At 39.8% G+C, this 26969-nt stretch overlaps 1 protein-coding gene across 1 annotated transcript in view; it reads left to right on the top strand.

Moving 5' to 3' along the window:
• Positions 1–26969, top strand: part of LOC311058957 (cartilage acidic protein 1-like) — an 83481-nt gene that overhangs the window by 22064 nt on the left and 34448 nt on the right. Inside the window, exons 5-8 of the mRNA XM_084076516.1 lie at positions 11613–11769; positions 16357–16491; positions 17710–17852; positions 25560–25696. Coding sequence (XP_083932642.1) covers positions 11613–11769; positions 16357–16491; positions 17710–17852; positions 25560–25696 — 572 coding nt within the window. The remainder of the gene's footprint in view (positions 1–11612; positions 11770–16356; positions 16492–17709; positions 17853–25559; positions 25697–26969) is intronic.

The raw sequence follows: 26969 nt of genomic DNA, 5'->3' as shown, positions 1-26969 counted from the left end.
CTGTATATAAACCATTGAACAGTGTCTATGTGTTCATACTGTATATAAACCATTGAACAGTGTCTATGTGTTCATACTGTATGTAAACCATTGAACAGTGTCTATGTGTTCATACTGTATATAAACCATTGAACAGTGTCTATGTGTTCATACTGTATATAAACCATTGAACAGTGTCTATGTGTTCATACTGTATGTAAACCATTGAACAGTGTCTATGTGTTCATACTGTATATAAACCATTGAACAGTGTCTTTGTGTTCATACTGTATGTAAACCATTGAACAGTGTCTATGTGTTCATACTGTATGTAAACCATTGAACAGTGTCTATGTGTTCATACTGTATGTAAACCATTGAACAGTGTCTATGTGTTCATACTGTATGTAAACCATTGAACAGTGTCTATGTGTTCATACTGTATGTAAACCATTGAACAGTGTCTATGTGTTCATACTGTATGTAAACCATTGAACAGTGTCTATGTGTTCATACTGTATATAAACCATTGAACAGTGTCTATGTGTTCATACTGTATATAAACCATTGAACAGTGTCTATGTGTTCATACTGTATGTAAACCATTGAACAGTGTCTATGTGTTCATACTGTATGTAAACCATTGAACAGTGTCTATGTGTTCATACTGTATGTAAACCATTGAACAGTGTCTTTGTGTTCATACTGTATATAAACCATTGAACAGTGTCTATGTGTTCATACTGTATATAAACCATTGAACAGTGTCTATGTGTTCATACTGTATATAAACCATTGAACAGTGTCTATGTGTTCATACTGTATGTAAACCATTGAACAGTGTCTATGTGTTCATACTGTATATAAACCATTGAACAGTGTCTATGTGTTCATACTGTATGTAAACCATTGAACAGTGTCTATGTGTTCATACTGTATGTAAACCATTGAACAGTGTCTATGTGTTCATACTGTATGTAAACCATTGAACAGTGTCTATGTGTTCATACTGTATATAAACCATTGAACAGTGTCTATGTGTTCATACTGTATATAAACCATTGAACAGTGTCTATGTGTTCATACTGTATGTAAACCATTGAACAGTGTCTTTGTGTTCATACTGTATATAAACCATTGAACAGTGTCTATGTGTTCATACTGTATGTAAACCATTGAACAGTGTCTATGTGTTCATACTGTATATAAACCATTGAACAGTGTCTATGTGTTCATACTGTATGTAAACCATTGAACAGTGTCTATGTGTTCATACTGTATGTAAACCATTGAACAGTGTCTATGTGTTCATACTGTATATAAACCATTGAACAGTGTCTATGTGTTCATACTGTATATAAACCATTGAACAGTGTCTATGTGTTCATACTGTATGTAAACCATTGAACAGTGTCTATGTGTTCATACTGTATATAAACCATAGAACAGTGTCTATGTGTTCATACTGTATGTAAACCATTGAACAGTGTCTATGTGTTCATACTGTATGTAAACCATTGAACAGTGTCTATGTGTTCATACTGTATATAAACCATTGAACAGTGTCTATGTGTTCATACTGTATATAAACCATTGAACAGTGTCTATGTGTTCATACTGTATGTAAACCATTGAACAGTGTCTATGTGTTCATACTGTATGTAAACCATTGAACAGTGTCTATGTGTTCATACTGTATATAAACCATTGAACAGTGTCTATGTGTTCATACTGTATATAAACCATTGAACAGTGTCTATGTGTTCATACTGTATGTAAACCATTGAACAGTGTCTATGTGTTCATACTGTATATAAACCATTGAACAGTGTCTATGTGTTCATACTGTATATAAACCATTGAACAGTGTCTATGTGTTCATACTGTATATAAACCATTGAACAGTGTCTATGTGTTCATACTGTATATAAACCATTGAACAGTGTCTATGTGTTCATACTGTATGTAAACCATTGAACAGTGTCTATGTGTTCATACTGTATATAAACCATTGAACAGTGTCTATGTGTTCATACTGTATGTAAACCATTGAACAGTGTCTATGTGTTCATACTGTATATAAACCATTGAACAGTGTCTATGTGTTCATACTGTATGTAAACCATTGAACAGTGTCTATGTGTTCATACTGTATATAAACCATTGAACAGTGTCTATGTGTTCATACTGTATGTAAACCATTGAACAGTGTCTATGTGTTCATACTGTATATAAACCATTGAACAGTGTCTATGTGTTCATACTGTATGTAAACCATTGAACAGTGTCTATGTGTTCATACTGTATGTAAACCATTGAACAGTGTCTATGTGTTCATACTGTATGTAAACCATTGAACAGTGTCTATGTGTTCATACTGTATATAAACCATTGAACAGTGTCTTTGTGTTCATACTGTATGTAAACCATTGAACAGTGTCTTTGTGTTCATACTGTATGTAAACCATTGAACAGTGTCTTTGTGTTCATACTGTATGTAAACCATTGAACAGTGTCTTTGTGTTCATACTGTATGTAAACCATTGAACAGTGTCTATGTGTTCATACTGTATGTAAACCATTGAACAGTGTCTATGTGTTCATACTGTATGTAAACCATTGAACAGTGTCTATGTGTTCATACTGTATGTAAACCATTGAACAGTGTCTATGTGTTCATACTGTATGTAAACCATTGAACAGTGTCTATGTGTTCATACTGTATATAAACCATTGAACAGTGTCTATGTGTTCATACTGTATGTAAACCATTGAACAGTGTCTATGTGTTCATACTGTATATAAACCATAGAACAGTGTCTATGTGTTCATACTGTATGTAAACCATTGAACAGTGTCTTTGTGTTCATACTGTATGTAAACCATTGAACAGTGTCTATGTGTTCATACTGTATATAAACCATTGAACAGTGTCTATGTGTTCATACTGTATATAAACCATTGAACAGTGTCTATGTGTTCATACTGTATGTAAACCATTGAACAGTGTCTATGTGTTCATACTGTATGTAAACCATTGAACAGTGTCTATGTGTTCATACTGTATGTAAACCATTGAACAGTGTCTTTGTGTTCATACTGTATGTAAACCATTGAACAGTGTCTATGTGTTCATACTGTATGTAAACCATTGAACAGTGTCTATGTGTTCATACTGTATGTAAACCATTGAACAGTGTCTATGTGTTCATACTGTATGTAAACCATTGAACAGTGTCTATGTGTTCATACTGTATGTAAACCATTGAACAGTGTCTATGTGTTCATACTGTATATAAACCATTGAACAGTGTCTATGTGTTCATACTGTATGTAAAGCATTGAACAGTGTCTATGTGTTCATACTGTATATAAACCATTGAACAGTGTCTATGTGTTCATACTGTATATAAACCATTGAACAGTGTCTATGTGTTCATACTGTATGTAAACCATTGAACAGTGTCTATGTGTTCATACTGTATGTAAACCATTGAACAGTGTCTATGTGTTCATACTGTATGTAAACCATTGAACAGTGTCTATGTGTTCATACTGTATGTAAACCATTGAACAGTGTCTATGTGTTCATACTGTATGTAAACCATTGAACAGTGTCTATGTGTTCATACTGTATATAAACCATTGAACAGTGTCTATGTGTTCATACTGTATATAAACCATTGAACAGTGTCTATGTGTTCATACTGTATATAAACCATTGAACAGTGTCTATGTGTTCATACTGTATGTAAACCATTGAACAGTGTCTATGTGTTCATACTGTATGTAAACCATTGAACAGTGTCTATGTGTTCATACTGTATATAAACCATTGAACAGTGTCTTTGTGTTCATACTGTATATAAACCATTGAACAGTGTCTATGTGTTCATACTGTATATAAACCATTGAACAGTGTCTATGTGTTCATACTGTATGTAAACCATTGAACAGTGTCTATGTGTTCATACTGTATGTAAACCATTGAACAGTGTCTTTGTGTTCATACTGTATGTAAACCATTGAACAGTGTCTATGTGTTCATACTGTATATAAACCATTGAACAGTGTCTATGTGTTCATACTGTATATAAACCATTGAACAGTGTCTATGTGTTCATACTGTATGTAAACCATTGAACAGTGTCTATGTGTTCATACTGTATATAAACCATTGAACAGTGTCTATGTGTTCATACTGTATATAAACCATTGAACAGTGTCTATGTGTTCATACTGTATGTAAACCATTGAACAGTGTCTATGTGTTCATACTGTATATAAACCATTGAACAGTGTCTTTGTGTTCATACTGTATGTAAACCATTGAACAGTGTCTATGTGTTCATACTGTATGTAAACCATTGAACAGTGTCTATGTGTTCATACTGTATGTAAACCATTGAACAGTGTCTATGTGTTCATACTGTATGTAAACCATTGAACAGTGTCTATGTGTTCATACTGTATGTAAACCATTGAACAGTGTCTATGTGTTCATACTGTATGTAAACCATTGAACAGTGTCTATGTGTTCATACTGTATATAAACCATTGAACAGTGTCTATGTGTTCATACTGTATGTAAACCATTGAACAGTGTCTATGTGTTCATACTGTATATAAACCATTGAACAGTGTCTATGTGTTCATACTGTATATAAACCATTGAACAGTGTCTATGTGTTCATACTGTATGTAAACCATTGAACAGTGTCTATGTGTTCATACTGTATATAAACCATTGAACAGTGTCTATGTGTTCATACTGTATATAAACCATTGAACAGTGTCTATGTGTTCATACTGTATGTAAACCATTGAACAGTGTCTATGTGTTCATACTGTATATAAACCATTGAACAGTGTCTATGTGTTCATACTGTATGTAAACCATTGAACAGTGTCTATGTGTTCATACTGTATGTAAACCATTGAACAGTGTCTATGTGTTCATACTGTATGTAAACCATTGAACAGTGTCTATGTGTTCATACTGTATATAAACCATTGAACAGTGTCTATGTGTTCATACTGTATATAAACCATTGAACAGTGTCTATGTGTTCATACTGTATGTAAACCATTGAACAGTGTCTTTGTGTTCATACTGTATATAAACCATTGAACAGTGTCTATGTGTTCATACTGTATGTAAACCATTGAACAGTGTCTATGTGTTCATACTGTATATAAACCATTGAACAGTGTCTATGTGTTCATACTGTATGTAAACCATTGAACAGTGTCTATGTGTTCATACTGTATGTAAACCATTGAACAGTGTCTATGTGTTCATACTGTATATAAACCATTGAACAGTGTCTATGTGTTCATACTGTATATAAACCATTGAACAGTGTCTATGTGTTCATACTGTATGTAAACCATTGAACAGTGTCTATGTGTTCATACTGTATATAAACCATAGAACAGTGTCTATGTGTTCATACTGTATGTAAACCATTGAACAGTGTCTATGTGTTCATACTGTATGTAAACCATTGAACAGTGTCTATGTGTTCATACTGTATATAAACCATTGAACAGTGTCTATGTGTTCATACTGTATATAAACCATTGAACAGTGTCTATGTGTTCATACTGTATATAAACCATTGAACAGTGTCTTTGTGTTCATACTGTATATAAACCATTGAACAGTGTCTATGTGTTCATACTGTATGTAAACCATTGAACAGTGTCTATGTGTTCATACTGTATATAAACCATTGAACAGTGTCTTTGTGTTCATACTGTATATAAACCATTGAACAGTGTCTATGTGTTCATACTGTATATAAACCATTGAACAGTGTCTATGTGTTCATACTGTATGTAAACCATTGAACAGTGTCTATGTGTTCATACTGTATGTAAACCATTGAACAGTGTCTATGTGTTCATACTGTATATAAACCATTGAACAGTGTCTTTGTGTTCATACTGTATATAAACCATTGAACAGTGTCTATGTGTTCATACTGTATATAAACCATTGAACAGTGTCTATGTGTTCATACTGTATGTAAACCATTGAACAGTGTCTATGTGTTCATACTGTATGTAAACCATTGAACAGTGTCTATGTGTTCATACTGTATGTAAACCATTGAACAGTGTCTATGTGTTCATACTGTATGTAAACCATTGAACAGTGTCTATGTGTTCATACTGTATATAAACCATTGAACAGTGTCTATGTGTTCATACTGTATATAAACCATTGAACAGTGTCTATGTGTTCATACTGTATGTAAACCATTGAACAGTGTCTTTGTGTTCATACTGTATATAAACCATTGAACAGTGTCTATGTGTTCATACTGTATATAAACCATAGAACAGTGTCTATGTGTTCATACTGTATGTAAACCATTGAACAGTGTCTATGTGTTCATACTGTATGTAAACCATTGAACAGTGTCTATGTGTTCATACTGTATGTAAACCATTGAACAGTGTCTATGTGTTCATACTGTATGTAAACCATTGAACAGTGTCTATGTGTTCATACTGTATGTAAACCATTGAACAGTGTCTATGTGTTCATACTGTATATAAACCATTGAACAGTGTCTATGTGTTCATACTGTATATAAACCATTGAACAGTGTCTTTGTGTTCATACTGTATATAAACCATTGAACAGTGTCTATGTGTTCATACTGTATATAAACCATTGAACAGTGTCTATGTGTTCATACTGTATGTAAACCATTGAACAGTGTCTATGTGTTCATACTGTATATAAACCATTGAACAGTGTCTATGTGTTCATACTGTATGTAAACCATTGAACAGTGTCTATGTGTTCATACTGTATATAAACCATTGAACAGTGTCTATGTGTTCATACTGTATATAAACCATTGAACAGTGTCTATGTGTTCATACTGTATGTAAACCATTGAACAGTGTCTATGTGTTCATACTGTATATAAACCATTGAACAGTGTCTTTGTGTTCATACTGTATGTAAACCATTGAACAGTGTCTATGTGTTCATACTGTATATAAACCATTGAACAGTGTCTATGTGTTCATACTGTATATAAACCATTGAACAGTGTCTATGTGTTCATACTGTATGTAAACCATTGAACAGTGTCTATGTGTTCATACTGTATGTAAACCATTGAACAGTGTCTATGTGTTCATACTGTATGTAAACCATTGAACAGTGTCTATGTGTTCATACTGTATGTAAACCATTGAACAGTGTCTATGTGTTCATACTGTATATAAACCATTGAACAGTGTCTATGTGTTCATACTGTATATAAACCATTGAACAGTGTCTATGTGTTCATACTGTATGTAAACCATTGAACAGTGTCTATGTGTTCATACTGTATGTAAACCATTGAACAGTGTCTTTGTGTTCATACTGTATATAAACCATTGAACAGTGTCTATGTGTTCATACTGTATATAAACCATTGAACAGTGTCTATGTGTTCATACTGTATGTAAACCATTGAACAGTGTCTATGTGTTCATACTGTATGTAAAGCATTGAACAGTGTCTATGTGTTCATACTGTATATAAACCATTGAACAGTGTCTATGTGTTCATACTGTATATAAACCATTGAACAGTGTCTATGTGTTCATACTGTATATAAACCATTGAACAGTGTCTATGTGTTCATACTGTATGTAAACCATTGAACAGTGTCTATGTGTTCATACTGTATATAAACCATTGAACAGTGTCTATGTGTTCATACTGTATATAAACCATTGAACAGTGTCTATGTGTTCATACTGTATGTAAAGCATTGAACAGTGTCTATGTGTTCATACTGTATGTAAACCATTGAACAGTGTCTTTGTGTTCATACTGTATGTAAACCATTGAACAGTGTCTTTGTGTTCATACTGTATATAAACCATTGAACAGTGTCTATGTGTTCATACTGTATGTAAACCATTGAACAGTGTCTATGTGTTCATACTGTATGTAAACCATTGAACAGTGTCTATGTGTTCATACTGTATATAAACCATTGAACAGTGTCTATGTGTTCATACTGTATATAAACCATTGAACAGTGTCTATGTGTTCATACTGTATATAAACCATTGAACAGTGTCTATGTGTTCATACTGTATGTAAACCATTGAACAGTGTCTATGTGTTCATACTGTATATAAACCATTGAACAGTGTCTATGTGTTCATACTGTATGTAAACCATTGAACAGTGTCTATGTGTTCATACTGTATGTAAACCATTGAACAGTGTCTTTGTGTTCATACTGTATATAAACCATTGAACAGTGTCTATGTGTTCATACTGTATATAAACCATTGAACAGTGTCTATGTGTTCATACTGTATGTAAACCATTGAACAGTGTCTATGTGTTCATACTGTATGTAAACCATTGAACAGTGTCTATGTGTTCATACTGTATATAAACCATTGAACAGTGTCTATGTGTTCATACTGTATGTAAAGCATTGAACAGTGTCTATGTGTTCATACTGTATATAAACCATTGAACAGTGTCTATGTGTTCATACTGTATATAAACCATTGAACAGTGTCTATGTGTTCATACTGTATATAAACCATTGAACAGTGTCTATGTGTTCATACTGTATGTAAACCATTGAACAGTGTCTATGTGTTCATACTGTATATAAACCATTGAACAGTGTCTATGTGTTCATACTGTATATAAACCATTGAACAGTGTCTATGTGTTCATACTGTATGTAAAGCATTGAACAGTGTCTATGTGTTCATACTGTATGTAAACCATTGAACAGTGTCTTTGTGTTCATACTGTATGTAAACCATTGAACAGTGTCTTTGTGTTCATACTGTATATAAACCATTGAACAGTGTCTATGTGTTCATACTGTATGTAAACCATTGAACAGTGTCTATGTGTTCATACTGTATGTAAACCATTGAACAGTGTCTATGTGTTCATACTGTATATAAACCATTGAACAGTGTCTATGTGTTCATACTGTATATAAACCATTGAACAGTGTCTATGTGTTCATACTGTATGTAAACCATTGAACAGTGTCTATGTGTTCATACTGTATGTAAACCATTGAACAGTGTCTTTGTGTTCATACTGTATGTAAACCATTGAACAGTGTCTATGTGTTCATACTGTATGTAAACCATTGAACAGTGTCTATGTGTTCATACTGTATATAAACCATTGAACAGTGTCTATGTGTTCATACTGTATATAAACCATTGAACAGTGTCTATGTGTTCATACTGTATATAAACCATTGAACAGTGTCTATGTGTTCATACTGTATGTAAACCATTGAACAGTGTCTATGTGTTCATACTGTATGTAAACCATTGAACAGTGTCTATGTGTTCATACTGTATGTAAACCATTGAACAGTGTCTATGTGTTCATACTGTATGTAAACCATTGAACAGTGTCTATGTGTTCATACTGTATGTAAACCATTGAACAGTGTCTTTGTGTTCATACTGTATGTAAACCATTGAACAGTGTCTATGTGTTCATACTGTATGTAAACCATTGAACAGTGTCTATGTGTTCATACTGTATGTAAACCATTGAACAGTGTCTATGTGTTCATACTGTATGTAAACCATTGAACAGTGTCTATGTGTTCATACTGTATATAAACCATTGAACAGTGTCTATGTGTTCATACTGTATATAAACCATTGAACAGTGTCTATGTGTTCATACTGTATATAAACCATTGAACAGTGTCTATGTGTTCATACTGTATGTAAACCATTGAACAGTGTCTATGTGTTCATACTGTATGTAAACCATTGAACAGTGTCTTACTGTAAAATAGACGATGTTAAATGGCAGTGTGACAGCATCGTCCCCTGTTGTTCTTGTTGTTTCTGGGGCTCTTATGGCTCTTACTGTGAAGTTTGATCAGTCAGATCACAGTAGATCATGTAGATCAGTTGGTTTTCAACACTTTTCATATCAAGGTCCATTATTTATTGGGCATTTGAGCCACAGACCACCGTTTGATGAGATTTAGACTCTTAGACCCAAGACTTCTAATATTTAGTTGTCATTGGATACGATTTTGTCCACAATTCCATGTTGTATCGATGATGGTTCCATAGGAGAGATAACAGGCCAATGTTGATCAAAATTCAATCAACATTGGCCTGTTCAATCAACATAAAATGACTTGTCTTTTAGTTCTAGTTTTCGTCAGTGAAAAAAGCAAGTCGACCAACATTTTTCGTCATAGTTTTAGAGGAAATCAACAATTAAATGTACTTAATTAAATTCTTTAATTAAGTAATGCAGATGTTTAGCAATAATTTAACTCTTGAGAGCGTAAAATGAAACCAAATGGACCTGTAAGGGTCCATTTGGTTTCATTTTACACTCTCAAGAGTTAAAGATCTATAAAGGTCCGTTTGGTTACCAACTCTCCATCATTTAGCTGGGGACCACCTGGAACCCCCTTCAAGGACCACTGGTGGTCCCCGGACCACTGGTTGAGAACCAGTGATGTAGATCAATAGATGGATTGATCAATCAATCAGGTGAGATACAGTAGATGAACACAGTAGATGGATACTGATTGATTCCCCAGATTTAACTAACGATGTCCCTGCTGTCTCAACACATAACACACTTCAATACAATAGACACAAGAACTCCAATCAGTGTTGATTTTGACAGCAATTTTTTATTTAGTTTTAGTCATATTTTAGTCATCTGAAATGTTTTAGTTATAGTCGACTAAATCTACAGTTGATTTAGTCGACTAAAATGTATTTTTTTGGCGGTGCCTTGATGGCGTCGTAATGGCTGATTTTACACTTGGTTGCATGCTGAAAATAGCCGATCTACAAGCAAAGAGCAGAACTACAAGCTGCGACGTGTTGTGAGCTTGTAGATCTGCTCTTTTCAACACCCGAGCGCAACCAAACATAAAATGACTTGTCTTTTAGTTCTACTGGATCTCTTCTCCACGAGATCCCTCACTAACATTTTAGTCTAGTTTTTATTTGTTGACGAAATTGTCAATATATATTTAGTCTTAGTTTTAGTCACCATAGCTTAGTTAGTTTTCGTCAGTGAAAAAAGGTAGTCGACCAACATTTTTCGTCATAGTTTTTATTTTATAATATTTTTTTGAATGCCTTTATTAGAGAGGGATAGGGAGTAGGCTGACAGGAAATGGGGAGAGAGATGGGGGGTTGACACGCAGCAAAGGTCGTCGGGAACGGGAGTCGAACCCGCGACATGCTGTCAGGCTGGCATTGCAGCCTAAGGTGCCTGGACCGCCACACTGCGGCCCAGGCCTTTCGTCATAGTTTTAGAGGAAATCAACACTCATGCGCACAGGGTTGAATTATGAACCATGCATCTGCTTTTGACATCACATTCATATTGCATTAATCTTTTCATCACTGATGGAGATACAGGTATCTCTGCTCCTGGTCAGACTGGATTAAATACATATATTATCCTTTTTTGGGAAATGTAGAGAATACATATCTATGATAACCTCATCAACACATTACATTAACATCAGGAAAAATGAAGAAGTAAAAAATGTGTCATAATGTTAAAATAAATAGACATTAAACCATGTTGTTTTATGCCCTGTGTTTTTCTCCACCAGGGTACGGGCCGCTACGCCATCTACATCGCCAACTACGCCAGTGGCAGCGTGGGGCCCCACGCCCTCATCGAGATGGATGAGGCCGCCAGCGACCTCTCCCAAGGGGTCATCGCCCTCTCCAACGTGGCCGAGCAGGCCGGGGTCAACAAGTTCACCGGTAGGTCAGCCGGGCGTTCAGTGTGTTCTCACCTGTCTGAGAGAGAGAGACATGGGAGAGAGACATGGGAGAGAGACATGGGAGAGAGACATGGAGAGAGACATGGAGAGAGACATGGGAGAGAGACATGGGAGAGAGACATGAGAGAGAGACATGGAGAGAGACATGGAGAGAGACATGGGAGAGAGACAGGGAGAGAGACATGGGAGAGAGACATGGAGAGAGACATGGGAGAGAGACAGGGAGAGAGACATGGGAGAGAGACATGGGAGAGAGACAGGGAGAGAGACATGGGAGAGAGACATGGAGAGAGACATGGGAGAGAGACAGGGAGAGAGACATGGGAGAGAGACATGGGAGAGAGACATGGAGAGAGACATGGGAGAGAGACATGGGAGAGAGACATGGAGAGAGACATGGGAGAGAGACATGGGAGAGAGACATGGAGAGAGACATGGAGAGAGACATGGGAGAGAGACAGGGAGAGAGACATGGGAGAGAGACATGGGAGAGAGACATGGAGAGAGACATGGAGAGAGACATGGGAGAGAGACATGGGAGAGAGACATGGGAGAGAGACATGGAGAGAGACATGGAGAGAGACATGGAGAGAGACATGGGAGAGAGACATGGGAGAGAGACATGGAGAGAGACATGGAGAGAGACAGGGAGAGAGACAGAGAGAGAGACATGGGAGAGAGACAGGGGAGAGAGACAGGGGAGAGAGACATGGGAGAGAGACATGGGAGAGAGACATGGAGAGAGACAGGGGAGAGAGACATGGGAGAGTAAGTGAGAGTAAGAGAGAGAGAGAGAGAGCGAGACGGAGTGACCGTCAGCCACAGAGAAGCGAAGGTCAGTGTGACCACGTGTTCCATGTCACCGGGCTCATGCTGCTCATCATGGCTTTAACTCATTAAGACCAGGAACGCCATCTATGTGTAATTTTCAGATTTCTTGGGATATTCAAAAATAGCAGATCTGCAAAACATATTTTGAGATGGGGGTCCGCGGCCAAATACATATAATTTTGGGGGTCCTTGACATGAAAAAAGTTTGAGAACCACTGATTTGCAAAAATGTTTGCGATTTTTCTAAAACAGCAGATCTAACTGCCGTGCTATGAGCTTGTAGATCTGCTATTTTTGAATAGCCCAAAGAAATCTAAGAATGACACAGATGCGTTCCCGGTCTTAATGGGTTAATGGAGAACCAGTGGAGAACCACCAGACTTCCTGAGTCTTTGATTTACACTTGAAGGGGGAACGGGGGGGTGGGGGTCATGTGCACCTCGTACCCCCCCCTCTGGAGACTGAAATATGGAGCTCTGTAAAGAAAGTGCTCAGAAGAGCTGTGGGTGGGGGGGGGTGTGTACGTATGAGGCAGAACCAGAGCTGTGACGCTGTTATAGAGAAGAATGAGAGAGAGAAGTGCTTTAGAACAAGGAGAGTAAGAGAGGGGGGGGGCAGAGAGAGGGGGGGGGGTCGGTGGAGGGGTATTAGCCGGCTCTTTTGGCCCTGTCAGCTGTTTACTCCCCAGTCAAAGTCATAAGGGAGGGAGGGGGGGAAAAGGGGAAGGACGGCGCTCCCATAGATCAGCGCCCGCATGGACCAGCTCAATGGGCCAGAGATGGCATCTATCATTATCCCATTAAAACCTACAAATGTCTTCTAAATCCTAACAGTTTTTTTTCTCCAAACTTATGTTGCTATAATATCAGTGGTTCTCAAACCTTTTTCATGTCAAGGCCCCCCAAAATGACATGTATTTGGCTGCAGACCCCCATCTCAAATGATGTTGTTCCAGGGACCCCCCCAGAAGCAAAGATTTGAGTTAAAAATGTTCACTTTAAAAATATATATATATTCAAAGATTTACAAACAAATTCACGATTTTTCAAAAATAGCAGATCTACAAGCTCCGAGTGCCGCGCTATGAGCTTGTATATCTGCTATTTTTGAATAGCCCAAAGTGTAAAATAATGGTTTATGTGGTTACGTTACACAGGTGAGTTCCCGGTCTTAATGGGTTAAGTGGGCTCCGCAGGCAGAGTGTCACACGGACTCCTGCAAGTGTGACAGCCAGAGGCCGGTTTAGCCAGCCCACCCCCCCACCCCCCCCCCAAACTGTGGTCTCTCTGTCTATTGGAGTAAAGCAGATTCAGCGTATCATCAACTAATGATTCTATCATGCTCTCCTTCATGTTCTATTACAAACCCTGTCGGATATTTTTTTTACAGATTGGCTGATCTGTGCAGAATCTAAAACCATCAGCCGTACAGTAGCCTGTGTGTGTGTGTGTGTGTGTGTGTGTGTGTGTGTGTGTGTGTGTGTGTGTGTGTGTGTGTGTGTGTGTGTGTGTGTGTGTGTGTGTGTGTGTGTGTGTGTGTGTGTGTGTGTGTGTACTGTATGTCAGTGTTGATTTTGACAGCAAATTTGTATTTAGTTTTAGTCATAGTCTTTTGAATAAGATTCTGCTTATTTTTTGTCATATTTTAGTCATCTGATTTTTTTTAGTTTTAGTCCAGCTTTAGTCAACTACTACTACATTTTTTTTGGGGGGCGAAATGGCTGATGAAAATAGCAGATAGTTGTAGATCAACTATTTTTGGTCTGTGACAGTTTGACACCCACCCATGATGACTTGTCTTGGTTCTACTGGATCTCTTCTCCACAAGCCCCTCCCAAACATTTTAGTCTAGTTTTTATTTGTTGAGGAAATTGTCAATTTATTTAGTCTTAGTTTTAGTCATAATAGCTTCGTTTTTATTTAGTTTTTATTTAGTTTTTATTTAGTTTTTATTTAGTTTTCGTCAGTGAAAAAAGGTAGTCTACGAAAATGTTTCGTCTTAGTTTCAGTCGACGAAATCAACACACACAATGTGTGTGTGTGTGTGTGTGCGCGTATGTGTGTGTGTGTGTGTGTATGTGTGTGTGTGTGGTAGCGGGAGGGGGTCCCATAATAATTCTCTCTAATGCTGTGCCCTGTTCGGAGATGGCCGGTTCTGGAGAACCGCTCATCCCATCAACTTTACACTCGAGTCGACACTCTGCACTTCTTTGGGTTCTTCCTCAGCAATAACCTGTTTAAAGTGGATGTGATGAACAGTTAGTGAGATACATGTGCCCATCCGTAGTGGGCACTTCTTCAGACCGCTCATCCCATCCACTCCACTCTGGACACTGAATCGGCAGAATCGGACGATTCAGCCGCCTGTGAATTTTTCCCTCCCTCACGTTCCACATTATAAGTATGTAGGATGCCATCATGGCCACTAGGGGGCAAGAGTCAGCCAGCCAGTGGTGGGATGAATGACTTACAGTATGAGTGATCTACTGTATATGTATTTGTCATCATTCCTCCATTAATCAGCGCAGAGAGACACATGGAGAAGTTGTGTTTCTGACGGTTACATGTCTCTGTGAGAGACGGGGGGGGAGTTTTATGGGCGATGGGCCTGGCAGTGTTTACACGGGCCTGACAGATCCGGACAGTAAATCAGGGAGTAAATCAGGGAGTTTAACAGAGAATCTGATTGAGCACGCAAAGGACAGGAAGAAGACTTTAACCATTTAAATATTAGTATATACTTTGTTTAGTCCTCCAGCGGTCCCCTCCTTTCTTCCCTCTACACCAAATGTCTTTCTCTCGAAAACAGCCGATCTGCACGCAATGGAAAGAAGGCTTCAATTTACAATTTACATTTAGGCATTTAGCAGACGCTCTGAATCCAGAGCGACTTACAGTAAGCAAGGACAACACAAGATAATACAGTAAATAATACATGAGATGCATTCTGTAGGGTTCAACCACTTCAACTCTCCCCAGGGGTCTATACTAGGTCCCGTCCTGTTCCCCCCCACACCAAATCCTGTCGTCCAAAATAGTCGATCTACAAGCTTTATAGAGCTATTTTCAACGAATGATCGCCCCCCAGAACAGGGAGGGACGCTGTGGTTGATGTGGTGAAGACCTTGCTTTACACCGGAGAGCCTGTGTGAGTGTTTGTACGGGGGAGTGTGTGTGTGTGTGTGTGTGTGTGTGTGTGTGTGTGTGTGTGTGTGTGTGTGTGTGTGTGTGTGTGTGTGTGTGTGTGTGTGTGTGTGTGTGTGTGTGTGTGTGTGTGTGTGTGTGTGTGTGTGTGTGTGTGTGCGCATGCGTGCGCGTGTGCGTGCATGCATCCGTGCGGGTTGTAGTCCAGTCTGTGTCAGCAGAAAGGCTCGGCCCCGCTCAGAAGGAAATGGCCTGGAAAGACACAGTAATGATCCTCCCTGTGATCGGTTCTGTTATGGATTCTGATCTCTCTCTCTCTCTCTCTCTCTCCTAACCTGTCCTCCTTTACCGTCTGTCTCTCCATATTTGTGCCTCATCATCTTCTTCGTCTCATCGTCTCTTTTTAATCATGTCACAGCGGAACGTGGAAGTGCCCGTTTAAGTCTGAACGTGTACAAATTGACCCTTACAGGTCATTCTTTATGCTCTCGGAGTTAAATTAATGGACCTCTCATTTTACCACAGGGACCTTTTTACTCCTTTCATTTTAAAACGTACTGTAACTCTCTCTCTCTCTCTCTCTGTGTGTGCAGGAGGGCGAGGGGTGGTGGTGGGCCCCATCGTGAGTCAGACACACTCTGACATCTTCTGTGACAACGAGTACGGACCCAACTTTCTGTTCAAGAGCAACGGAGACGGAACCTATACGGACGTGGCCCAACAAGCTGGTAAACACACACACACACACACACACACACACACACACACACACACACACACAGTACAGTAGTTACACACAGTTTAATGTGACAGCTTTATGCTTGTATGTTATTTACAGCAGTGTCTCAAACAAGGACACCTGAATGGATATGTATTTGGCCAGGGACCAAATCAGAAAAACATTTTGTGCCAGGGACCCCATAAATAAAAATGTGTGTTGTAAATTGTTTTAAAAATTATTCAAAATGTTTCATAATCAAATAGCCAAAGTCTAAAATAGGATTATGAAAGTGTTTAATCTGAGTTTGTATTATTGTATACCGTGCTTGGCAGGGACGTGCACAGATAGACTCTAGGTGGTACTAGAGCACCTGCCCTTTGCCCTCTTGACCAGAAGTGCCCTTTTTCAGTTTACAGCAGGGGTCTTCAACAGGGGGTCCGGGACCCGTAGGGGGTCCTCAGAGTTACTACAGGGGGTCCGCCAAATCTTTATGTGATATGATTTTCTTTTTACCTTAACCACTCGAAACCTAGCATCCCTTTTCTGAGGAGAACTTCAGCCAAAAATAGCAGATCTACAAGCCCACAACGCTTCGCGCTGCGAGGCGTTGTGGGCTTGTAGATCTGCTATTTTTGGCAAAGAGGTATAGGTGTAGAGGGAAAAAAGAGCAGACCAAGTAAACAAAAAAAAGTATAATTTACTTGAGCACCTGCCCCTCAAAATGTCTGTGCACGCCACTGGTGGTTGGCTCTTTTACATCTGTCTGTGGTGTAATACATGACTCTAGGTGTGGAGGACCCCATGCAGCATCTTTTACATTGTGTGTGGTGTTATAGGTGTGGAGGACCCCATGCAGCATGTTTACATTGTGTGTGGTGTTATAGGTGTGGAGGACCCCATGCAGCATCTTTTACATTGTGTGTGGTGTTATAGGTGTGGAGGACCCCATGCAGCATGTTTTACATTGTGTGTGGTGTTATAGGTGTGGAGGACCCCATGCAGCATGTTTTACATTGTGTGTGGTGTTATAGGTGTGGAGGACCCCATGCAGCATCTTTTACATTGTGTGTGGTGTTATAGGTGTGGAGGACCCCATGCAGCATCTTTTACATTGTGTGTGGTGTTATAGGTGTGGAGGACCCCATGCAGCATGTTTACATTGTGTGTGGTGTTATAGGTGTGGAGGACCCCATGCAGCATGTTTACATTGTGTGTGGTGTTATAGGTGTGGAGGACCCCATGCAGCATGGCCGCGGTGTGGCTCTGGCCGATTTCAACCGCGACGGCAAGACGGACATCGTGTACGGCAACTGGAACGGACCTCACCGCCTGTACATACAGCTGAACAACCGCAAGCAGAGGTTCAAGGTACGGGCTAAGTTCAAGGTACGTCGTTGTGCACTGATATTAGCCGATCGACATAGATTGGCTGGTTTCTGTGCATTAGGCAAGCAGAACAGCTTTATGTTCCGCATGCTCCGCGTGACGCTGGTCATCAATACTGACCTTACACAACAATAAGACCTTCAAACTATATTCACAAAACCCTTTGATCTTTTTTTCAATTCTTTTTTTTATCCCACGACTTTTGTAACCCATTTTTTTCACCCAGTGCCATTGCCTAAGCTAAGCTGTAATCCTGGGCGCTACTCTCCCTCTGCCAGACTGGGGAGAGCCCCGAACTGAGCTCATGCTTCCTTCAATGCATGAGGAGTGAGCAGGCTGTTTCTTATCCTCTGACAGGGAGGGGGGGTTTCCCCGGTAGGACGTAGCGGGTGAAAGGAACACGTTAAACTTCCTAGAATGACATGGCATAATGACAAATAGAATGACATGGCATAATGACAGAATAGAATGACATGGCATAATGACAGAATAGAATGACATGGCATAATGACAAATAGAATGACATGGCATAATGACAGAATAGAATGACATGGCATAATGACAAATAGAATGACATGGCATAATGACAGAATAGAATGACATGGCATAATGACTAAATAGAATGACATGGCATAATGACTAAATAGAATGACATGGCATAATGACAGAATAGAATGACATGGCATAATGACTAAATAGAATGACATGGCATAATGACTAAATAGTGACGCCAGATTGAAAGTGTTAACTGAAGTGTAAGGATAATTCCTTTTAACAGGTCGTTCATGAAAGTCCTTGCGGTCTTGTTTCCAATGAGAACCTGTGAGCAATTTGTGTTGACCATTTAGCGACGCCAGCGTATCACAATAACGACTGACTGTGTCTTTAAGGTTTTGCCCAAAGATTAAGGGCTTTATTGTTTTAGCAATTGTGAAACAAACTGTAATAACATCCTATTCTAACTGAATCAGATCTGCAGCGTGCTGTAATTAACCCACAGTCAGTCTGCCTCTTTATTGAGCAAGGCATTGATTGTTGATAATCTACAGCCTTTGTCTCTAATGAGCCCCCCTCCCCTCCCCCCCCTACCCCCCCCCCTACCCCCCAGGAAATGATCAAATACAGCTAGGAATGCAAGACGGGGGGAGAGGGAGAAGGAGAGAGGGAGAGAGGGAGAGGGAGAGAGGGAGAGAGAAAGAGAGGGAGAGAGACAGCGAGAGAGAGGGGGAGGGAGGGAGAGAAAGAGACAGAGAAACAGAGTGAGGGAGAGAGAGAGAGAGAGAGACAGAGAAAGAGAGAGGGAGAGAGGGTGACAGAGAAAGCGAGTGAGAGAGAGAGAGAGAGAGAGAGAGAGAGAGAGAGAGAGAGAGAGAGAGAGAGAGAGAGAGAGAGAGAGAGAGAGAGAGAGAGAGAGAGAGAGAGAGAGAGAGAGAGAGAGAGAGAGAGAGAGAGAGAGAGAGAGAATGAAAGAGAGAGTTTTGTTCTCTCTGGTCCAGAATCAATGTCTCTCAGTAGAAGCCTCTCTGGACAGCAGAGCTTCACCTATTAGCATTGTGAATCACAGGATTATCAATGCTATAAGGGAGGCTAGTGAATTAGCAGAGATCAATACAGCTCTCACTCAGGGCTCTGACGGAGTCTTAAAGGAGGACAGGCTTTGATTTACTTCACCAATCATTACTCCTTTTTCCTTTTTTTACCTTTCACACTGATGTCAGACAGCAGCAGTAAAAGGTACTCAAATTCTTTACTTAAGTAAAAGTATCAATACTGCAATATAGAAATACTCTGTTACAAGTGCAAGTCCAGAATTCAAAATGTATTCCCGTAAAAGTACAAAAGTATTGGCATCAAAATGTACTTAAAGTACCAAAAGTATATTTGGTATATATTTGCTATTTTCGATATTTGAAAATAGCAGATCTACTCTACAAGCTCACAACGTTGTGAGCTTGTAGATCTGCTATTTTCAAATGGCCAATGTATAGAATAGAGCTAAAGTGGTTAATGTATGTTTTATAATATCATAATTTATATCTGCAAAGTAACTAGTAAGTCAAGTTTTCAAATAATTGTAGTGGAGTAAAAGTACAATATTTGCCTCTGAGATGTAGTGGAGTAGAAGTATAGACAATTGGAAATACTCCAGTAAAGTAAAATGACCTCAAAATTGTACTTAAGGTACAGTACTTGAGTAAATCTACTTAGTTACTTTACACCACTGTGTACAGGCTAGGTGTGTAAGCGTGTACAACACCATATATAGAGGTTCTGACAGAGAGACTTAGCCCTGATGTATACTGCATGGTACGACGGTGTCAAAATAGCAGATCTACAAGCTCACAGCGCGTCGCATCCGCGACGCGCTGTGAGCTTGTAGATCTGCTATTTTGCGGTGGTGCGTGGCGCCGGCGTAAATCCTCTGCATTAAGACGTGAAGGCGTGCTCCTCTGGGTGTAAATCTGTGAGGTTTTAAACTCCAGTGATCTATCTGTCAGAGCCTTGTGACCGCATCCTTTATCAAAGAGATAAACGTCACAGCAGACTGCTTTATGGGGGTCACACGAGGGGTTAATGTGTGATGTTTGCACCCAGACAATTCCATCAGCGTGACATGCTCTCTCTCTCTCTCTCTCGCTCTCGCTCTCGCTCTCGCTCTCTCTCCTCTCTGTCTCTCTCTCTCTCTCTCCTCTCTCTCTCTCTCTCTCTCTCTCTCTCTCTCTCTCTCTCGCGCGCGCGCGCGTTTGTGTGTGTGTGTGTGTGTGTGACAGAGAGAGACTCTGTCACACACACACACACACACACACACACACACACACACACACACACACACACACACACACACTCACACTCACACACACAGCCGTGTTGTGCGAGGGAAGGTACAGAGAAGACAAATTCAATTAGCTATCAGATGTTCTTTACGCCAAGCTGGGTAAATCACTGCCCCCCCCCACCATGTTTAAAACCCCGTCCACACACAAACAGACACTCCCACGAGCCGCGTTGACCTTTGGCATCCGTAATGAAGTCATTGTATCACTCCAGTAAACCGCTAATTAAATAGGGCTGAAACAGCAGCTTGCCCGGACAGCGGAAAGTGCCGATTAGGCCTGTTTGTGTTTTAATTAAAATCCATCGCGCACAGGTTTTCTCCCCTGTGGTTTTCACACACACACACACACACACACGCACACGCACACGCGCACGCACACACACACGCGCACGCACACACACACACACACACACACACACACACACACACACACACACACACACACACACACACACACACACACACACACAACGCACACACACACACACACAAAACGCACACACACAAAACACAATTTACTACGCAGTAAATTTCCATTCAGATATTGGTGTTGTTAGCATTAGCATCAATCACAGGATATAATGATTCATGCTAATGGTACAGTTAGGTGTCCAGAGTCATTTTACGTTCAGCTTATTTTTGCTACAGTATTTGTGTCCCAGAATTTGATTGATAGCTGTTTATTACATTATTGCTCCAATCAACTTGTTGTTTTTTCATATTCTCATAAATTCAGACGCTGCCAATTAAGCTCATGTGTCTGTTTGTGCCCTGTGCCTCCTCCAATAATCCTACTATAATTCTAGTAACCTCTGTGCGTTTGTAGTGGAGGTGAAGCTACCCGGTTCTCCTCAGTGGCTGGAGCAATTGCTCTGATTTTGCACACAGCCATTGACCATTACCATCTGAACTTAACTGTGAAGCCCGTTTTTCAATTTCATCAAATCTCAGCTTCTTATTAGCGCTTTTGTGTCAAACACTGTCGCCATGGTTACGGGGCTGCCCAGCTATGGGACAAACTGCCTCCCGGGTTGCCAGATCATGTGCACATATCCCCCCACGGATGCGCTGCGCCGACCGGGTATGGTCTAGTAATAATAATAATAATAATAAACTTTATTTGTAAAGCACCTTTCATGACATCAAATGCAGTCCCAAAGACAAATTCTGAAATTAAAACAACTAGTGTAGATACTTGTTTCACGCACATGATTTGGCAACCCGGGAGCCAGCGAACACAAACAGGCTAATAAACAGCTGACATTTGGGGAAAGCGAAAAACGTGCTAAGGTGTTCTGTGCGCATGGTAATGTGTGTGTGTGTGTGTGTGTGTGTGTGTGTGTGTGTGTGTGTGTGTGTGTGTGTAGCATGGTAATGGTCAATGGAGATCAATTGCTCCAGACACTGAGGAGAACCGACGCACACACAGACGCACACACAGACGCACACACAGACACACACACAGACTACCTGTCACCGTACACACTTCAATAAGGAACCACACACACTCTACCTATTGAAAGTTATACTAAATCTACACATTTACAGGAACCACTGAAAGCAAGAGTAAAAATGTGGGTCTTGAGCTTGCTTTTAAATCTATCTATATATACAATACATATTGAACCTAGAAACGTATTGTACTCAAGATATGTCAGTAACCATTTAATCTCCATGGTACATATAGATTAGGAACAGTTGTATCAGGCCCGGCTTAACGCTCAGGCATAGAGGCTGCAGCCCGGAGCACCAAAACACAGAAATGACCAGACTATTAAAAGTAAAGGTAACAACACTTACCGGGGGGTAAAGTGCTGAAATAGAGCCTGCAGCATCCCTCACCCTCACCCTGCTGATCAAGTGAAAGGTTTTACCTTGCTAAACTAATGGCACTAAGTCATTTTTTGAGCAAAATTATATATATTTTTTTGCCTAAGTCAGCTTCTCATGACACTGTCCACCTCTGGTAAAATGGCCCATCTCCTAATTGAAAATGATCATGCTGTTCCCTCCATCCCCCTTTTAGTATAATGGCCTAATGAACTCCATATGTGACTTAGTCCAAATTAGGATTTTTTTGGGGCCTAAGTCACATGGTTTTGTGACTTTTTATTTACTGATTTAGGCCATTTTGTAATTATTTTTTTGGCCTAAGTCAGATTTAATCCTATTTAAACCTGTTTAAATCTCTTATGTTACATAACTGACAGACAGTGTTATTTCTATTTAAATAGTCATCATTTGTTATAAACATTTTGGGTGAAATGATTAAGAAATATCATATAGTTTAGTTTTGGAGCAGTTTGTAGAAGTACTCGTCTGGTGTTTGTAGATCGGCTACCTTGGCTATTTTCAAATAGCCATGGTATAAAATAGGACTAAAGTGGTGAATGTATGTTTTATAATGTAATCATTTATATCTGCAAAGTAACTAGTAAGTAAAGTTTTCAAATAATTGTAGTGGAATAAAAGTACAATATTTGCCTCTGAGATGTAGTGGAGTAGAAGTAAAAGTACAGAAAATTGGAAATGCTCCAGCAAAGTAAAAAAAATACCTCAAAATTGTACTTAAGTACAGCACTTGAGTAAATGTACTTTCCACCACTGCTTGTAACTAAATACTTTTCCACAAAACCATTCATTCACGGTTTTAATCAAGACCTCACCCCTCCTCCCTGCGTTGGGCCAGCGGGCCGGGCAGTGGGCCAGCCCCCCCTCTCCTTAACCCTGAGTAGTGGAAGGTCAGTCCAGGCCTCCCTCTCCCTCCCCTCGGCTTTATGAGCCTTATAATTAAAACAGGGAGTAAATAGTGGAGGGAGTGAAGGGCCGGCTCTATAACTCTTCCCCGACTTATCACCGCCTCGCTGAAGCGAGGAGATATCTGTTACTTTGGCCACGCAGAACCCCCCCCCCCCCCCCCCCCCCCCCTGGACAGCGCTGCAGAGAAAGAGGCTCTCTGGGACACCATGGCGACTAAAGCCACGGTCAGAGGATGGATGGATGTCGTCTTTGTTCTGGTGCCAACCATGGAAAGGACCAGAGATCCTAATTTATATCACTTCAGTCAGGAACAATCACGTCAAAGTAGATTTAACCATTTATTGCAACAAATGGAATACAGTTAAACTTGGCATTTTAACATTAAAGCCATAGAACATTGAGTTCAGTTCAGAGCCATCATGCACACATTGAATCCCAGTTTACTTTAGAGCAGTGGTTTTCAACCTTTTTCATGCCAAGGACCCCTAAATTGATATACATTTGGCCGCGGACCCCCATCTGAAGATGTGTTGTGCCAGGGACCCCCAGAAGAGAAGATTTGAGTAAAAAATGTTCGCTTTAAAAATATGTATATTCAAAGATTTGCACACATTTTCAAGATTTTTCAAGATAGCCAAAGCTAAGTGGTTAACATGATTGTGACACTATGTTAACTAATTGAGCTGGGGACCCCCTGGTACCTCCCCAAGGACCACTGGTGGTCCCCGGACCACAGCAGCAAGTGGCAGTAATTGAAAAGCAGAGATCCAGTGTAGGAGGGAGCTGTATTTAAACAGACCACCTTGTTGAGGGAATGAGGTGTGATTGGTGGGTAGGAAAGCGTGTCTGATTGAAAGTAATCAGCAGACTGACAGTTGATTACAGCTGAAGCATATGTGACCTCCGTGTCCTGCATGAACTAACACTATGCTTCATTCTATGACATAACTGATCATTTTGCCTTTCGACATAATGCGTCGCATGTTCCGTGCTACAAACTCTGTTATTCCAGCTATTAACGCGGCCATACGATAAATCAGTGCTTCTCAAACGTTGTCATGTATTTGTCTGCGGACCCTCAAATGATTTCTTTGTTTGCCTCCCCTATACAAGATTTGTGTTTTTTTTTATTTTGAAAATAGAAAATCTACAAGCTTGTATATTGTCTATTTTCAAATATCTGATGTATGTAGGGTTAAAGTGGTGCAACTGATTTTTATGCTATATTAACTCATTTGTTGGGGACCCCCTAGTACCCCCTCAAGGACCCCTGAGAACCACTGTGATAAAGTATAAATAGTCTGTCTCATGTGTACCACCTGTCTGCATGCCAGCCTACTGTATATCTATATACATACGGTACATATAATGCATATTATGTGTGCACCATAGTGCACACATAAGTGCAACAATAATGCAATAATAGTGCATGGAATGCTATGTGAAGGTGTTTATGCAATTCCACAGTATGCATGTTGAAATGACTAATCAGAAACAGTGTGTGGTCATAATGGCAATAGAAAGAGTAGTAATCATGTTGTAATTACATACAGTGTGTGTGTGCACTATGTCATCAGAATGACATCTGTCCAACTCCATTAGGTCTGTGAATGAGGTGTGTAACGTGTTGTGTGTCTGAACATGTTTCACTAACGTCATGTTGTGTCTGTACAGGACATAGAACATGTCTCTGTAGGACATAGAACATGTCTCTGTACAGAGACATAGAACATGTCTCTGTACAGGACATAGAACATGGTTAACGTCATGTTGTCTCCATGTCTCTGTACAGAGACATAGAACATGTATCACTAACGTGTCCATGTCTCTGTACAGGACATAGAACATGTATCACTAACGTGTCCATGTCTCTGTACAGGACATAGAACATGTATCACTAACGTGTCCATGTCTCTGTACAGGACATAGAACATGTAAACGTGTCCATGTCTCTGTACAGGACATAGAACATGTATCAGTAACGTGTCCATGTCTCTGTACAGGACATAGAACATGTATCAGTAACGTGTCCATGTCTCTGTACAGGACATAGAACATGTTTAACGTCATGTTGTCTCCGTGTCTCTGTACAGGACATAGCGTCTCAGAAGTTCTCCATGCCGTCTCCGGTCCGCACCGTCATCGCCGCAGACTTTGACAACGACAACGAGCTGGAGGTTTTCTTCAACAACATCGCCTACAGAGGCTCCTCAGCCAACCGGCTCTTCAGGTGAGAAGGAACACAGACGCAGGACCACGCCCATACACGCCCACAGTCACACCCACACATTCGCCCACACACATTCGTCAATACGTTCTGGGGCCTATACATTTAGGCCATTTGAAAATAGCCGATCTACAAGCTCTTGTAAGCTTATAGATCCACTATTTTCAAAAGATTTTTATACAATTGAAAACTCGAAATGGGACATTCTGTATAATAACTACTTTTACTTTTGTACTTTAAGTACATTTTCATGCCAATACTTTCATGTTCATGTGTGTTAACTTACACTATGACTTCACAGAGAGTTAGTACAGTATGTTATGTGTTAACTTACACTATGACTTCACAGAGAGTTAGTACAGTATGTTATGTGTTAACTTACACCATGACTTCACAGAGAGTGTAGCTCAGTATGTTATGTGCTGATCTTTGCTGTTAATCTATTAAGACCGGGAGAGTATCATGTCATTTAGCATTTCTTTGGCTATTCAAAAATAGCAGATATACAAGCTCATATAGAGCTCGTAGATCTGCTATTTTTGAAAAATCTTTGTGAACATTTTTGAATACATATATTTTTTGGAAGCAAATTCTCCCCCCAGAAGCAAATATTGGAGTTAAACATGTTCGCTTTAAAAATAATTTATATTCAAAGATTTCAAAGCTCAGTGCTGCGCTATGAGCTTGTAGATCTGCTATTTTTTATAGCCAAATAAATCTTAAAATGACACAGATGCGTTCCCGGATTGATTGGGTTAAAATCCCAAACTCATTGAGCATTGATCGGGCTGTATATATTGAATTAATTAATACAAGAGCTCGACGGTTCAAGCCCCGGCGTTTTCTCTGCCAACTATTAGAGAAGATAATTTTAGCTGATTCATGTTCTAGTTGTATGACCTGTATGGTTCTGGATCAGTGGCCGCCCCCCCCCCCCCCCCCCCCCCCCCCGCCAGCATCCTGTCCCAAAGAATAAAGACACAATGTCTTCACATAAAAAAAGTGACGTTTGGGGAATATTCTCATCCAGTCAGGCTTCAGGGCTTCAGTCTGACTCCTGAACCTTCACAATGTAAAATAATACATCATAACATCCTGTCTTAATGAAAGCAGGATGAGGATTATGTGTTGGTACTGAGCACATAGCTCAGTGCTAATAGAAATGAGCTGAAAAGTTTTGAGGATCATATTGTAGAGAAAGTGCATTCATTATGTTATCATGAGGAGCGAAGGGAAGCCAAACAGCGAGCTAGCCCCCAAAGAGACCCAAAACTGT

This window comes from Gymnoscopelus microlampas (assembly GCF_963454915.1).
Source record: "Gymnoscopelus microlampas genome assembly, chromosome: 13".
Lineage (NCBI taxonomy): Eukaryota > Metazoa > Chordata > Actinopteri > Myctophiformes > Myctophidae > Gymnoscopelus > Gymnoscopelus microlampas.
This window is presented reverse-complemented; position numbering and strand designations above follow the sequence as displayed.